Source organism: Astyanax mexicanus, chromosome 8 (genome assembly GCF_023375975.1).
Source record: "Astyanax mexicanus isolate ESR-SI-001 chromosome 8, AstMex3_surface, whole genome shotgun sequence".
Taxonomy (NCBI): Eukaryota; Metazoa; Chordata; class Actinopteri; order Characiformes; family Acestrorhamphidae; genus Astyanax; species Astyanax mexicanus.
In genome coordinates, this window is record NC_064415.1 from 39,476,094 (window position 1) to 39,491,775 (window position 15,682).

The window sequence follows — 15,682 nt, forward strand, 5'->3', positions numbered from 1 at the left end:
TTATTAGGAACATACAGTGTGCATGAAGGGTGTAAAAATGGACTGTCCAAAAAAACACGTGGCTATTTAAAACTGATATAATTGGCATTTAACAAACGTGCATTTTTTGTGCTACTAAAAAAATATTCTGGAGTCCATCTTTAAGTTCAACACCTTAAAAAAAAAAGGTCGTTTTTTTTTTTTTTTTAACCAAACTTATTTGACATCTTTTAGGTCAGACAGAGAAACTCTATATGAATTATACACAAATATCCTATTACGCATATGTTCTTACAACGGTAAATTTGTAAAAATTGGATTTAAAATATCAAAAGAAAGCTTATAAATCGGCAAAATCCATTCAGTTATATTAATCACACTAATCCCAGTTAATAAGAGCTTCCAGACTGTGTTTAAACACCATACAGCAGCAGTTCTAAATCTAATGAAGATGTAAAGAAAATATTTACTTACAGAGCAGCACAGAGAGCAGACTGACCCCCATACTGTCCCACTGATCACTGACTGACTGACAATGGCCAACTAAGAGGTCTGCTTTGAATACTTCCTATTTGTTACAAGAGTTATCAGAGAAAAAAACACCCACAATGCTGCTACTGATGTATGACATCTATAAGTTTTATTCAGCGCTCAGAGAAACCTTTAAACACACAATAATAATCATACAGTAAAACATTCCAAGCAATATATTTCCATTTCAGTGAAAGTCAGCAACATAGTGCTAGCTTGTTACATAACTGAACTATTAGCTTGCTAGCAAGCTGGCTAACAATACTGTGGCTGACCCTGAGGACTGACTTTTCTCTCTTTTTAAAAACTTATTATCTTTTTTTATTTGTGGTGTTATTAGGAGCATACAGTGTGCATAAAGGGGCTAAAGGTGGAGAAATGGACTGTCCAAAAAAAAAACCCTAGCCCTGTACAGCTAATGTCAAAAAAGAGTAAACTTTGAAGAAATGTGTGGATAGCACTGTGTATTTTGGGACTGGTTTATAAATACTGATGATACTGATGTATAAAGTGCACTGAGTGAGAAATAGCGCTATAAATTTCTTCTCAGCATGGGGGTTAGTCCACTAAAGGGGTTGGTGATTAGACATACCATAATGTCCTTTGCAATTTAAAGTTTAAATTTAAAATAGAAGGGGGCACTATTCAAAACATATAAGAATAATTCTTTATGTGTTTAACTTTTGCAATAAATAATTTGCTCTACATGAAGACCTATGCTAAAGCCAGCCATAGTATAAAATGTTTAACTTCAGAAAGGGCGGGAAAATGAGCAAACTAGTTGCTGGATGTTGATCAGTTTGGTCTAGACACAACGATTCGTTTCAGATTTCGAGTGGTTAGGTGCAAGATGTGAGTTTCTGTCTGCTAGAGGTTATGGGTCTATGGCCCAGGCCTAACCACCAGAGGGTTTCAGTTTCAATCTTTGCATGAAGGTGAGGGCAAAGGTAACTCATGTGTGCAATATATTTCATATTTTTCAGATAACCAACAAATATGATCCAATTGTTTTTTATAATCCAGTCCTTTGTTTAACCTTTTTTTTTTTTACTAGATTTCCCCCAGGCATAATTGCAGCTACATTTAATATTAAAATATTGAAATCATGTTTCAACCAATGGCCAATTATAAAAAATAAAAAAAAGATCAAGATTTTAAATTAATATTTAGATATTTTTTGTTAATTAGAGAGTTTCCCTCAAAATGACCAACACGTTTAGTACCTTCAAAGAAATAGATCATCATGTTTTAATAATGTTAATGTGTTGGAGTAGTTAATCACCAATCATGTCAACAGATACAATAAACGTACAGTTTAACAGTATAAACCCAGTTCCACAACACACAACATGTCAGTTTTGTAGATGCTACCAAATGGGATAACCTTCTGTAGAAAATACAGCTCTGGAAAAAATTAAGATACCACTTCAGTTTCTGAATCAGTTTTTCTGATTTTGCTAGTTATAGGTATATGTTTGAGTAAAATGAACATTGTTTTTTTATTCAGTAAACTAAGGACAACATTTCTCCCAAATTCCAAATAAAAATAGTTCTTTAGCGCATTTATTTGCTCTAATGAGAAGTTCTTGTTTAAAGGGCTCACTGAGAAACTGCAGAATTATGTATGGGATTAGAATATGAGCGTGAGGGAGATACAGTAGATGAGGTCCGCGCTTGACTTGCAGCACTGGGTGTAGATGTTCTTAAAAATCATTTTAATTAAATAATAGTTCTATGCTTCTATGTTACAGTGATAATTAACATAATTCTGATCATATTTCGCTCATTCAAACGGCCCGAAAACAGCCAGTTAATGCAGTGTATCGGGTCGGGATCGGGCTCATAATGGCAGTTCATCGGACTCGGGCAGAATGTGCACGGGCTCGGGCTGGGTTGGGTTGGGTCGGATTTTTTGGCTCTAATACCAGTACATCATAATATATATATTTATATTCCAATTTCTACTAATGCATCTTTATTTATTCTACTATTTTTACTGACGGCAAAAGCATCCAATTGTGTAAATAAAGAAATTAATTAATTTGAAGGTTTATTTCAGACTTAATAACTGAGGATCAGTGTAACTTACAGTCATACTACACATATAACAAACATGCATTTTTTTTTGTTTGTGCTAATACAAAAATATTCTGAAGTTCATCTTTAAGTACAACACCGTAAAAATATGTGTATTTTAACCAAACTTACTTAACATCTCACAGCTTAAACACAGAAACTCTATATGAATTAGATGCAGACATTCTATTATGCATATGTTCTTCTTAGAATTGTACAATTGTAAAAAAAAAAATGGATTTAAAATATCAAAAGAAAAGCTTATAAATTGGCAAACCCTTTCTTCAGCTATATTAATCACGCAAATCACACAACCCCAGTTAATAAGAGTTTCCAGACTGCGTTTAATCACCTTCATACAACAGCAGCTCTGAATATAATGAAGATATAAATAAAAGATTTACTTACAGAGCAGCGCAGAGAGCAGACTGACCCCCATACTGTCCTACTGATCACTGACTGACTGACAATGGCCAACTGAGAGGTCTGCTTTGAATACTTCCTGTTTATTACGAGTTACCAGAGAAAAAAAAACACCCACAATGCTGCTACTGATGTATGACATCTATAAATTTTATTCAGCGCTCAGAGAAACCTTTAAACACACAATAATAATCATACAGTAAACATTCCAAGCAATACATTTACATTTCAGTGAAAGGCAAGTGTAGACCTAAGCATATACATCTATATGTACACACAAAATGATAGTTAACATCTTTGGTATCATACACAGCTCATCTATTATTTTGCATATTTTTTTCCCTTTATTTTAATATTAGTCTTAAATGTTGTCACAAGATGCATTGATTTAGTGTTGTAAACTGTTATCTATCTGGTGTCTAAATAGATGATGTGTGACTAAGCCCATTTACAACCCTTTCAAGAATTAAACAAGCTTTTAGTCCTGTTTAGGTGAATAATTTAATGAGCTCGGGTAACCAGCTAGCCACAGTGATGGTTCACATAAAATTAACTGCTTTCAATTTTACCAGAGCAATTCTACTAGATAGTGATGCTACTAGGGTTGCAGCGGTAACCGGTTTCACGGTATACCGTGGTATTAAAATGCACGGTTATCATACCGTGTGTGTTTGCTTATTACCGGTAAAACGCAAGCCAGCGGAGAAACTCACCCCCGCGCATGCGCAACTCCGCTCCGCTTCAGCTACTCAGCACACAGCGGTGAGAACGGCAGAAAGTGCATCAGACTAGAGCTTCATTAAAAATTATTATTGTTAATGAAAACGAACCAAATAACGAAAACTGAAAGTGAAACTTAACCAACTTATTTATAAGCGCTGTTTTCACCCCCGCAGTTCTACAGCGGGAGGTGTTGTGCTGATTCTGTCTGCGAAGCGGGAGTCGGATTGAGCAGGGAGTCGGATTCGGCATAACAGTGGCAGCGCGGCAGCACCTCGCGGCCCGCGGTTAGTTGTAAGCGCTCGCGCTAGCCGCAAAATACGACAGAAAACACTGAGAAACTGCAGAATTATGTATTGGACTAAAATGAGCACGAGGAGATAAAAGAGAACCTTTACCTGTGAGTAGCTCACATCAGAACACGCAAATCTCTCTCTCTCTGTCTCTCTCTCTCTCTGTGTCTGTCCGCACTGTGTTTAGCTGTTCTTAAAAATCATTTTAATTAAATAATAGTTCTATGCTTCTATGTTAGTGTTAATTAACATAATTCTGATCATATTTCGCTCATTCAAACAGCCTGAAAACAGACTTGTAATCTTGTAATCAACAAGCTTGTAATCAATGTGGCCGTAAAGTCACAGCTAAAGGAGGAAATACATCAAACCTGTTCTCCCATCTCCGAGAACACCACCCCGCTGTGCAGCGCCAAGTATGTGTTCAGTTTATAATTTTAATCTGAACATAAATAAAAACCTCTTTGTAGTCGTGCACAACCCATGCGGTAAGCGCCCGCAAAAGTGCTGAGTTATCCGAAATTTGGGCACGCAGGTACAGGCGTGAAGTGCGTGCTACGATGGATTCACGTGTCCGTGTAAAGGTCCTGGCCGGACTGGATGTGAAAGACGCCATTCATTTACATGCGTTAATTTTCAAATTCTGACGTGCCTGTTTTTCATATGTTGAAGGTTTTAAGGTGTGAAAGCCTTAAAATAGAAATCTCTATTGTGAGGATCATGTCAGAAATAAATCCCCTCTTTCTGCAGTATCTGGTTATATACCAACTTTTTTTATATATATATACACTCTTAATGCCCTTAAGAGTAGTGGAAAAACATGGTTTCCTTCACCAGATGGTGTAGTTTCTACAATATATAGTTAATTGAACAAAAAACCTTTGTTGTAATTTCTTTAAGGGTCAGTTTAATAATATATGTAACAAACTGTGATACCGTGATAACCGTGATACCGCGGTATTTTCCGAGACGGTTATCATACCGTGAAAATCTTATACCGTTGCAACCCTAGATGCTACCCTCTCAGTTTAAAGTGAAGTTAGCAAGGGTTGCAAGAAAGTATCAATATTGTAATACTGTATCGTTTTTTAAAAACACAGTACAGATATTTAATTATTAATTATGTAAGAATTGGTGACAGACAGTGGTTCATTCTGTGTAGTGTTTAAACCCCGCTAAATGGCACTATTGTACTCTCTCATTAGATCCCACCGTTCTGATTGGATAAAAAGCAAACTTTTCAAAAAATATGGAAAAAGAAATATGATTGTGTCGGTTTTTACAATAAATCAGGTTCTTACGTAATATACTGTGATAAAATGAATAGTAATCCCAGTATTATGATGCATATTGTGTCAACAAGTTCAAGCCAGTACACATTGTGTACATAGAGGCACTGTTATTGATGCATTGGTCATTGCACAACTGGCTAAAACATTTGTGGTGTTCATTCTTTTTTATATAATTTTATTTATTTAATTTTATTTTTTTTTATCCCATTTTACACAGCCAATTATCCAACCCACTCATTAGGAGTCCCCCCATTTCTAGTAATGTCCCAGCATCAGGAGGGTGAAGACTAACACATGCCTCCTCAGATACATGTGAAGTCAGCCACCGCTTCTTTTTGAACTGCTGCTGATGCAACATTGCCGAGTAGCATCACAGCCTGCTCGGAGGAAAGCGCAGCAACTCGATTCCGATACATCAGCTCACAGATACCCTGTACTGATCGATTTCACTCTAGGAGTGATGGGGGAGAGACTGTCATCTACCCACCCAGAGAGAGAGCAAGGCCAACTGTGCTGTCTCAGGGCTCTGGTAGTCGATGGCAAGCTGCATAAACAGGATTCGAACCGGTGATCTCCTGATCATAGTGGCAGCGCCTTATTCCACATTCGAAGACCGTGGTGTTCATTCTTAAACACACAAAAGATGAGAAATGTCCTCTGTGTTTTACCATGCCGCCATCTTGGACTGCTAGTAACAGTTTTGGGGGTTTGCAATTGGCTTGTCACACTGCTCAGATTTGTTTATGTTTCTAAGATTTGCATTATGCTAAGAGAAATACATTCCATTTTAAGGCACCTTTAAACTGTTTACTGTGCATTGTAATTACATGATTTAACTGAACAATAAAAAAACTGGTATCACCAGCAAAAATAGTGCATAAATGTAGGCAGAATCAGGAATGTTCGAGCCAGACAAATACAACTAACAACAGTTCCAGTTCTGGCTTTGTTGTTCTTTTGTTATGGAAATCATCCTTAAGTATTGACACAGCCACCAGTTTACATCCATATTCGAAAGAATCCCAGCACTACAGTGAGACATGTGAACACTGACCCTGGGAAAAGACAGAAGATAAAAAAAGCATTTTTTTCAATTCAATCCTACAACAAAGGGAGCTAGTCTGATCATCACACTTTTATAATCAGTCAAAATTAAATTAATGCCAGGTGATGAGAAGTGATATGATGGACCACAGACAATACATGATATATGAATTAACCCACCACCCTTAACCCAGTCGTAACATTGTAGAATACAGTTTTACTACAGCTGTTATATTTTACAATATTAATTCCCTCAATCTCTGTGCAGATCTGAAGTGAAATCTGTCTGCAGAGCTGCAGCGGTTGGTCATGAAAAAGGAGTGTGTGGATGAAATGAATAGGGTTTGTGGTCACACATTTGTAGCAGAGTTCTTCTAGTGTGAAAAGTGGAAATCTCAATGTAAACAGCAGCCAAGTAAGTCCACCTCAAGTTACACCATTAATACACTTAATTAGAAAAAATTAAATTGAGAATGTTTTCATTCAGTGTACAGGATTTTAGAACAATAGGGAAATAAGCATGTCAAAGTGTGTCAAAAACATAAAAATAGCCATTCTATTTGAATTCCTTGACCCAGAATTGTGTTTATTTACCTCTGTGGGGGTTACCTTAAATGCTATGCCATTTATTTTTCAGTTCATTCAGGTTTGGATTTGGGATAAGTGTAGTAAAGGGTTAAATATAAGCCACACTGGACATTTTTCATCCTAGAGCCTATTAGAATCTTTAAGTGGACATTTCATATTTCAAAATGTTTTTATACAGTGTATAATGATTTTATTTCATGCAAAAATGCAATACTAAAATTTTCAGCATTTTTATATTTTTGTCCTAGAATTGAGTCATATTGTGTGAAAACATTCTACTGAATTTCTTGGCTAAAGTATGCTCACTTGTCTGTGGTCTGTGTGTGTTGTTAACTTCAAGACCTATGCCAATTTTATTCATTTATTTTTTATCAGGTTTGGTTTTGGGACAGGTGTAGTAAAGGGTTAAAATACTAATTAATCTTAGCACCTGTCAGAATCTTAAATAGACACTTGAAGGATTGCTTGTGGACCCCTGTTTCAAATTGATTATAACTTTTCATTTGGAAAGCAATACAATAAATATAGAATGCAACAAAGGCAGTTGCCCTGCTCGTGCGCTACTGCACAAACAGGCAAAATACTAAACTAAAAGTTTCACATTCATATTCCTTTTTGTTTGCTGATGTGAGAAATTGTGTTATCCATGATCCAGTACATCACTATTGCTAAGTATTCTTAAATTATGATGAACACCTCAACAGAGTTCAGGACAAACCAAAAGGAGGCAATATGTAATAAAGGAGAAATGCAGAACAGTGGTTCTCAAGTCAAATCCTGGAAACGCTTAGCCTTGCATAGTTTAATCTAGTCTCTCTCTAGATAATTATCCAACATCAGGTTTGTTGTGCTATGGGGGGTTCAACCTTGAATATGGAAGAGACCCAAGACACAACTACTACTAAGAAACAAAACAAAAAAAAAAATCAGTTACCTGCCAGATATTTGATACTGTCTAATTTGTGGGACTCCAGCATGGTTTTCAGGCCGGCAACTTCTGTGTCGATTTTCACGTTATTCTGAGTCACATGGCGTTCTTGTTCTGCAAGCTAAAAAAAAACAAAAAAAACAAGATAAACAGGATAAAGGAATAGGAAGAAATGTGTTTTATACTTACAGTATCTGTCACAATTTGGACACACCTCATTCAAGGTTTTTCTTAGTTTAATGTATTTTTTTACTTTGTAAATTAATATTAAATATTTACATTAAAACAACACAAAACAATACCCCTGACCTTAACAGAACTAAGAAGGTGATTTGGGATGAGCTGGAGCTTTACAGCATATAGGAAAAGCATCAACTATTGTTCAGCACCTCTAGGAACTTCCTTTAAGATGCTGAGAAAACAATATTTCAGGAGACTCTACCTCATGAAGACACTGAGATTAAAATACCAAGAGTGTGCAGATCTGTCCTCAAAGCTAAATGTCGTTTTTCGAAGAATCTAAGCTATTTAACATATTCTGGTTTATTTAACACATGTTTGTTTTTAAAATAATTCTGCATGTGTCTGTTTAGCTTTAATGTCTTTAATATTAAATAGGGGTGTGACGAGATATCGTGCCACGAGATCTCGCGAGATTAAATGTGACGATATTTCTCGTCAAGCTTAAACCTGTCTCGTGGGAGAAAAAAAAAACAGTTTAATGTGGAGGGATCTGGCAACCCAGTAGCAGCGAGTGTGAGAGCAGCTCTCAGCAAAAGAGGAAAATTCGGGCATTTGTATAGAACAGAGGTCACTAATGGGCGGACCGCGGTCCGGACCCAAACGTTGTCCAATGCGGACCCAAACCGATAAACTACTGAGAAGGATTTAATTGTGCGGCGCAGTAAACTCACCAAACGCTCTCTTCAGTCAATCAGATCTATGCAGACGCGGTAAGGAAAAAATAAATAAATAAACACTCCGCTCCTCACCCGAAAAAACGCCTTTATAAGGAGATAGGGAGCCCGAGAACGGGCGGAAAAACGAGAACGGGCGGAAACTAGTCACGCCGAGCGCGACAGAGAGACAGGGGATAAATGTAAACAAAATCTGTCCAGAGAGGCATTTCTTCTTCTTCTTCTTCTTCTTCTTCTTCTTCTATATTTTTACATCATTCAGTTCAAACAACCTTACAGGATATAGCACTTAATTATTTAATATAATTAAATACTCCTGGCATAGAAGATGCTTCTGCTACTTTTAAGTTGTATGTCTGGCTGCATTTTGGCTCCAGTGAAAACAAGAAACGGTAACAGAGTGACCAACAAGACACAAACCATATGTAAATACTGTAAGTAAATCCTACACATGACTGTTTCATAGGCTCTGTACTGTATTAAAAAAATGGTTTGTCTCTGTTTCACTTCAAGCATAGTCTTAATCTAACTGGTTATGGTTATGCATAGTTAAATTACAAGAGATTTAGGAGAAAAAACACAAACCATAGTCTTAATATGACTGGTTGTGGTTTGCACTTATTTTTTGCACTATATAAGACCTAGAAAAGTTGTATTTTTATTTTGTATTCTTATTTCTATTCCTTATAGAATCAATGTGTGAGAGAAACCAGTCTGTTAAGTTTGCGGCATATGATTTGTCCAAAAAAAAAAAAAGTTTTCTTTAAAATTTAATTTTTAAATCTTGTCTCGTCTTGTTATCGTGAACCCAATATAGTGTCTCGTCTCGTCTCGTGGTATTAGTGTCTCGTCACACCCCTAATATTAAATGTACAATGAAAAAAAACTAAAAAAAGATTCCAAACTTTTGACTGGTACTAAACATCAAAATCACTAAACCCCTAAATCAATATAGTAATAAAAAATCAGTATAGTAATATATAGTATTTTAAATAATATGCCTTGCATTATTAAAGTTAAGGAAATAAAGGTTTGATTAGACAAACTAACTGTAAAGACTGGGCTACTTGAAGAGAGTTTTGTGAATGTTAAATTTAGAACAAAAATGTAAATAATTTATTTATATAAATGTATTTATTTATTTATTTATATGTATCTTAGTTATTGTTGTTGTTTATTTTTGTATAAAAATATACACAAAATATTGTGTGGAAGATTAGTAAAGAAAATGCATTCTAAAATTAAAAGTCAGAACAAACTCTTCTAAATTTGTGCGCACAGGAATAATAAAGAATATAATTTACCATCTCGATCATCTCGTTCCTTGTCTCCAGCAGCTTCTTTTCATGCTCTGCTTTCTGAAATGAAAGCAGGTTTAAAATATAAAAACAAACAACTTTTTTCTGTACTGTATTACAGTCATGTTTGTAGCTTTAGGGACTTACCATCTCCTTTACTTGACTTTTTTCTAAGTTCATATCCAACTTGTTGTCCACACGTACTTTGTTCATCATATCCTAACAGTTCAAGAAAACATAAGCCAACAAATATTACAATATATATGTCACAAACTCAGCATTACACTCTGCTTTATTAATGTTCATTTAAGGCAATATTATAATGTTCAGCCACCCTATAATTTACTTTATTGTCCAGGTACAGTGAGCAAGATTGTCCATTATGGGGCGCTAATCGTACTCAAAGAGCTTGACAATGTGTGTACTAGTTTATTTTTATCTTGTTACTTATCATAACCCATTCCCTATGACTGAAAACCCCCTATCATGCAACACCAATCAATCTGGATGTGTAAAGGCAAACTACAACATCACAGAACAGCTGACTGTGTGTGAATAAGAGTAAGACCACTACATCTTTGTAGAAAAGACGTATTAACTGTGTTTTCTGTGTTCTCTGCAGTTAGCTGTGGCATGGCTGAAAAAAAGAACTTTGACCAGTGCAACTTGTGAGGTGTTTAAAAAAACAAACAGAAGGACAATAACCTAAAACAGATGATTACTTAAAAAAAAAACACAAATATTCACTTACTAAAAGCTGAATCTTGAGCTGTGCAAGTTCAACCTTTATTCTCTGTAAAAAAAATAAAAACAATAAAAAATGAAAAGAAATACAGAACCACATATTACAGATAAATCATATTTAACTTAATTGGGATAAAACATTGTTTAAAATGTTAAGTATCTAAAGTGGTTGGTTGAAGAAATATCTTTATAACTGTTTTAAAATACCAGTTTATTTCTATTCTATTATAAAAAAAACTGCATAAAAATCTTCTTAATAACAGAAAAAAAACCAACCAGACACAGCACTTACATCATTTTCTGCCAGTAACGCAGAGAACTCGCTTTTTTCCAAGATAATCATGTCCTTTTTCACTGCAGTAATGTGAGACATTACCTTCTGCAACATGATTTCCTATCAGCAAAAGAAAGGAAATAAGAATCAGAATCAACAGGTTGACATCAGATATATTTGCTATTTGCTAGTTATCTATTTTAAAATTCTTGTTATCTTGCCATTTTTGTTTTAGACCTATCTTACCATGGTCTAAAACAGGGGGATTTTTAGTACGGTCCAGTTAGAGAATACTTCGTCAGGCCATGGTCCGGACCGTCATCATTTTTAACTTGTGTTATGATTCAGTGCTTTATCCTGTGTACTGAAGAAGCCTAATAGTTCTGTTAGTGTTTTATGTCGTTAACAACTGAAAAACAAAACTAATTATAAATACTATTCAGTATATTTCAACACTATTTATTGTTCTAAATAGGCCTGTCACAATAACTACATTATCAACTTATTATACAACAAATGGAAACACCCTCAATAATTTAACTTATCAAGTTTATTAATGTGAATATGTATCTCGACTTTGCTTCAAAATGCTATATTTATTCTATTAGATTTTATTTATATTAGATTTAGGCCTGCCTGTCATGATAATTACATAAATGACAAATCGTACAATATATTGAGAAATGTTTGCTGAACTTAGCCAGAATTACTGACAGTACATTCTGTATGAATCTAACAGATCTTGGCAACATGTAAGAACAATCTCTATAGACATTCCTAGATTTCAACAAACTAAATATAGAGCAGATTACCATCTTGAAATTCTTACATGCTGAGTCTTTGTGACCATATCACTGTACATGATATCCATGTTGGTGTTGGTTGTGTTGACCAGAATCTTGATGATAATCTCTGCCTGCTGGCTTGTGAACCCTGTGAGGGCAAGAAATACAATGTCAGTTATTGTTAATCTTTAATTTAGGTCAGTGTGTGTGTCAAATTTTTAAAGTTTTAATTTTGTAACACATGTAAGACATCCAACATTTATTACCACTGGCTTCCAAATACTGAAACATTGCGTGTGTATCAAACATGAGCTTTTTGTGGCCAGACTTTTCAAGGTTTCTCGAACCCAGATCATACTGCATGACTTTGTTGGAGGTGCTCAACTCTGTAATGAAACATTCACAAAACAGACAAATCAGTACAACACAAACAGTATAATAGTATGCAAATCAATGAAGGTGTGTGCTTTCTTCATATCCCTCTTAATTACACTGTGATACTACCTTTTCCTTTGTAAATATTTGCGAGTCATTTTAAAAATATAATAAATAAAGAGTCAGGTTTAAAATACTATTTAAAATATTCAAAACAATAAAAATTAAATCAGATTATAAACTAACAAAGGGCAAGGAGAAATGTTCTGTTGCCTCACTGTTACTTTAGAGACAAATTACTAAATACTGAAGTAAAATCAGTAGTTCACTCTTTACCAGGCAACTCAATAAATACATGTATATAAAAGCTTTAGTGTCTGTAAATCACTTGTTAAACTAGGTTTTATTTTCTATTTTAAGGAATTGCGATTAGGTCTGATCAGATTTCACGTCAAATTTGCCCAGAAACTCAGTTCAGTGGGAGAGCACTAAAATGTTTGAGGGTGTGGTTTGAGGTGGAAGTGGTGTGAGAAGTGGTGGCTCAGTGGATAAAAAAAAAAGATATTTAATCCTTTATTACTCCACTAGTAAGGAAATTCACAGTGCACTAGGCTATTGTTGACAGGGTGATAGGTTTTTAAGTTGATTTGCTGAGCTGCCACTCTAAACATGTGCAGTCACAGTGTGTTCTGCACAGATAAATTAAAGGCGGAGGCCACATTCCATCTGTGTGCCCAACACAGGTATGGTGGAGATGGTTGTCTTGTCTTGTCAGACAGTACTTGTTTAAGTGTCATTGAAACTTTATTGATGTTTGATGTGGATATTGAGAACATAGAGGACTGGATTATGGCCTATGTTGTGGTTCAGATGTATAGAAACCCCTGTACATGTAGGTGTGCAGATTTATTTGTGGTCATATGGCCCATAGGAGGCGCTACAAACTTTTTAAACACAGTGCTTATATCAAGTGAGTGGCTTCTTAAGTGAGTGGCTTCTTTAAAAGATTCAAGGGTGAGTTTTTTTTTTTATAAGGTGGGGCAGTTTAAAGTGGCAGTGTTCCTCTGTTTATAAATTTCTATGGGTGGATTTGAGAGCTGATTTCGCTGAAGACTAAAGTGAAATACAGTACCAATCAAAAGTTTGGACACAACTCATTCAATGGTTTTTTTTTTTGTTTTGTTTTTTTATGAATTCTGAAGTCAGCCTAGACTATAAAGGAACACATGAGGAATGTAATAAAATTAAAAGTGTTAAACAAAACATACTTTGTGAAGCATTTAGGTGGGTTCTTATCTGGGGTGCTGTTAACTTGCTGTGTCTAAAGCTGGTAACTTTGAACTTTTCCTGTGCAACAGAGGTAACTTTTTACCTCTCACCTTCATACTTTCCTAGGGTGGTCCTGAGGAGAGCCAATTTAATCATTTATAACGTTTCTTTACTAAGTTGAGTAGTTATTGCTATAATATAGATTAGAACATTACTCAAATAGGGCTATTCACTGTATACCAACTCTACCTCTTCACAACTTTACAAATGATGCTCTCATTAACTCTTGACAAGTTAAGCACAGCTGTTAACTGCAAGCCAGCAGTCTAGCTCATAAAGCTGACTGAGAAAATACAGCAAAGATGTGCAAAGCTGTCTCTATCTAAGCAAAAAATGTCTAGTTTGATACATCTAAAATACAAAACATATTCTGGTTTGTTTAACACTTTTTTGTTCATCAAATAATTCCATATATTTTTCTTCATAGTTTGGATGACTTTATTATTAATATACAATGCAGAACATTTTCAAATAATGAGAAAACACTGAATCTTAGGTGGGTTTCTGTGTGTATATATAGCTCTGGAAATTTTCTGAATTAGTTTCTCCGATTTTGTTATTTACAGGTATATTTTTTAGTAAAATTAACATTGTTGTTTTATTCTATAAACTACGGACAACATTTCTCCCAAATTCCAAATAAAAACATTGTTATTTACAACATTTATTTGCAGAAAATAAGAAATGGCTGAAATAAAAAAAAGATGCCGAGCTTAGATCTCAAATAATGCAAAGAAAACATGTTTGTATTCATAAAGAGTTTAGAAATCAAAATTTGGCGGAATAACCGTGTTTTTTAAATTACAGTTTTCATGCATCTTGGCATGTTCTCCTCTACCAGTCTTTGGATAACTTTATGCCATTCCTGGTGCAAATGTTTAAGCAGTTAATCTTGGATTTGTGGCTTGTGATCATCCATCTTCCTCTTGATTATATTCCAGAGGTTTTCAATTTGGTTAAGTCAAAGAAACTCTGTGAAAAAGAAACTGGTCTCTTTTTTTTCCAGAGCTGTATACAGTTAATTGAGTTTACCTCTGAACAGCAGCCACCGCAGGCCTTTCAGTATAGACACGCTCTCCGTCCCAGGACCAGACTGAGTCCTTTTTAAAAAAGGTCCAACTACCAGACTGAGGTGAGATTTTCCTTTCTGCCACAGCAGGGACTGTCTGAGGGGAGCGGGCGACTCCAGCCGAAGCTCAGCGCTGTGTTTATCCACCCCCGGTACCGGTGTCGGAGGCCGGGGGAGCTCTGCGCGGCCGTCCCGCCTCAGAGCAGCAGCGCGGCGTGGAGAAAGCCTCAGTCCCCCGCGGGTCAAACTCCCACAGACCGAGCAGCACCAGCAGCGCTTACTAACGCTCTCCACAGCGCCCAGAGACAGAACACCGCGCTGAGAGGCGTTCACCAGCATTCTCTAGCGTTTATTTATTCTCACAGTAACACAACAAGAGGAAAGAACACAGAACACCTCTAAACTTCGTCCTCATACACAGGTCACAGCTTCCTGCTCCGCGGGGCGTGACTATCGGTCGGTGACAGTCACGTGTGTTTACTACGGGAAACGTCACCAGAGCGCCATGTTTGAGGTAGCGTTAGTGTAAACAGTACAGTGAAAGGAACAAACTTACTTTTGTAATGTTTGGAGAGTTTAAAAAACTGGAGTAAAGTAAGGAAATAGCTGAGATGATGAACTGAGAGAGGATGCCAGAGACCAAACTACCCCTCCCATTTTTAGGGTGGAGTTAGCAAAAAGGGTTTACTTCCCCTTTCAAGGGTTAAAAAACAATCGTAAAACAACTTTTATTTAATAGTTTCATTCTGCTAAAATTCCTTTTTTTGTTCTTCGTGAAATACTGTAGGTCTCTCTGAGTTGTATATAGGCATATTGTATATGAAACTGTCTGCAGTCTGTCTGCAGTAGCTAGTAAAAGAAAAACAGAGGCGATATACTTGCATGTATGAATATTCATGAGGAAGAGCCAAAACCTGTCGTTCCTCCCTCAGAGACTTCCAATTCAGTGATCTAAAGCAGGGCCTTTTCACACACACAAAAAAACGGCTCACAGCATTCATTCATACTAGAGAGCAC

General features: G+C 35.9%; 1 protein-coding gene and 1 long non-coding RNA gene across 3 annotated transcripts; both read right to left on the bottom strand.

Moving 5' to 3' along the window:
* Positions 1–597: 597 nt before the first annotated feature.
* On the bottom strand, positions 598–3,722 carry LOC125803983 (uncharacterized). Its single transcript, XR_007440463.1, has 2 exons — positions 3,182–3,722; positions 598–640 (listed from the first exon to the last, which is right to left on the bottom strand). It is a non-coding gene; the product is annotated as an uncharacterized LOC125803983 (long non-coding RNA).
* Positions 3,723–5,123: 1,401 nt separating this feature from the next.
* On the bottom strand, positions 5,124–15,113 carry mcur1 (mitochondrial calcium uniporter regulator 1). 2 transcript variants are annotated; one of them, XM_007260197.4, is made up of 9 exons: positions 14,629–15,112; positions 12,159–12,278; positions 11,937–12,040; positions 11,126–11,227; positions 10,841–10,882; positions 10,237–10,308; positions 10,096–10,149; positions 7,881–7,995; positions 5,124–6,369 (listed from the first exon to the last, which is right to left on the bottom strand). In XM_007260197.4, the coding sequence occupies exons 1-9, from the start codon at positions 15,002–15,004 to the stop codon at positions 6,314–6,316; spliced, it is 1,041 nt and encodes a 346-aa protein (XP_007260259.2). In that variant the 5' UTR covers positions 15,005–15,112; the 3' UTR covers positions 5,124–6,313. The 2 variants fall into 2 exon arrangements, with proteins under 2 accessions (XP_007260259.2, XP_022533799.1); XM_022678078.2 differs by lacking the exon at positions 10,841–10,882 and having other exon boundaries at positions 14,629–15,113.
* Positions 15,114–15,682: the final 569 nt, after the last annotated feature.

What these genes read in the sequence shown, in the direction of transcription:
- mcur1 (XM_007260197.4), bottom strand. Translation starts at nt 15,004, where the DNA reads ATGCTGGTGAACGCCTCTCAGCGCGGTGTTCTGTCTCTGGGCGCTGTG. An exon ending in AAAGTCAAGTAAAGGAGATG is followed by an intron (nt 10,150 to 10,236) that starts GTAAGTCCCTAA and finishes CTTTCATTTCAG; the next exon opens with AAAGCAGAGCATGAAAAGAA. An exon ending in CAGTATCAAATATCTGGCAG is followed by an intron (nt 6,370 to 7,880) that starts GTAACTGATTTT and finishes GTCTTTTCCCAG; the next exon opens with GGTCAGTGTTCACATGTCTC.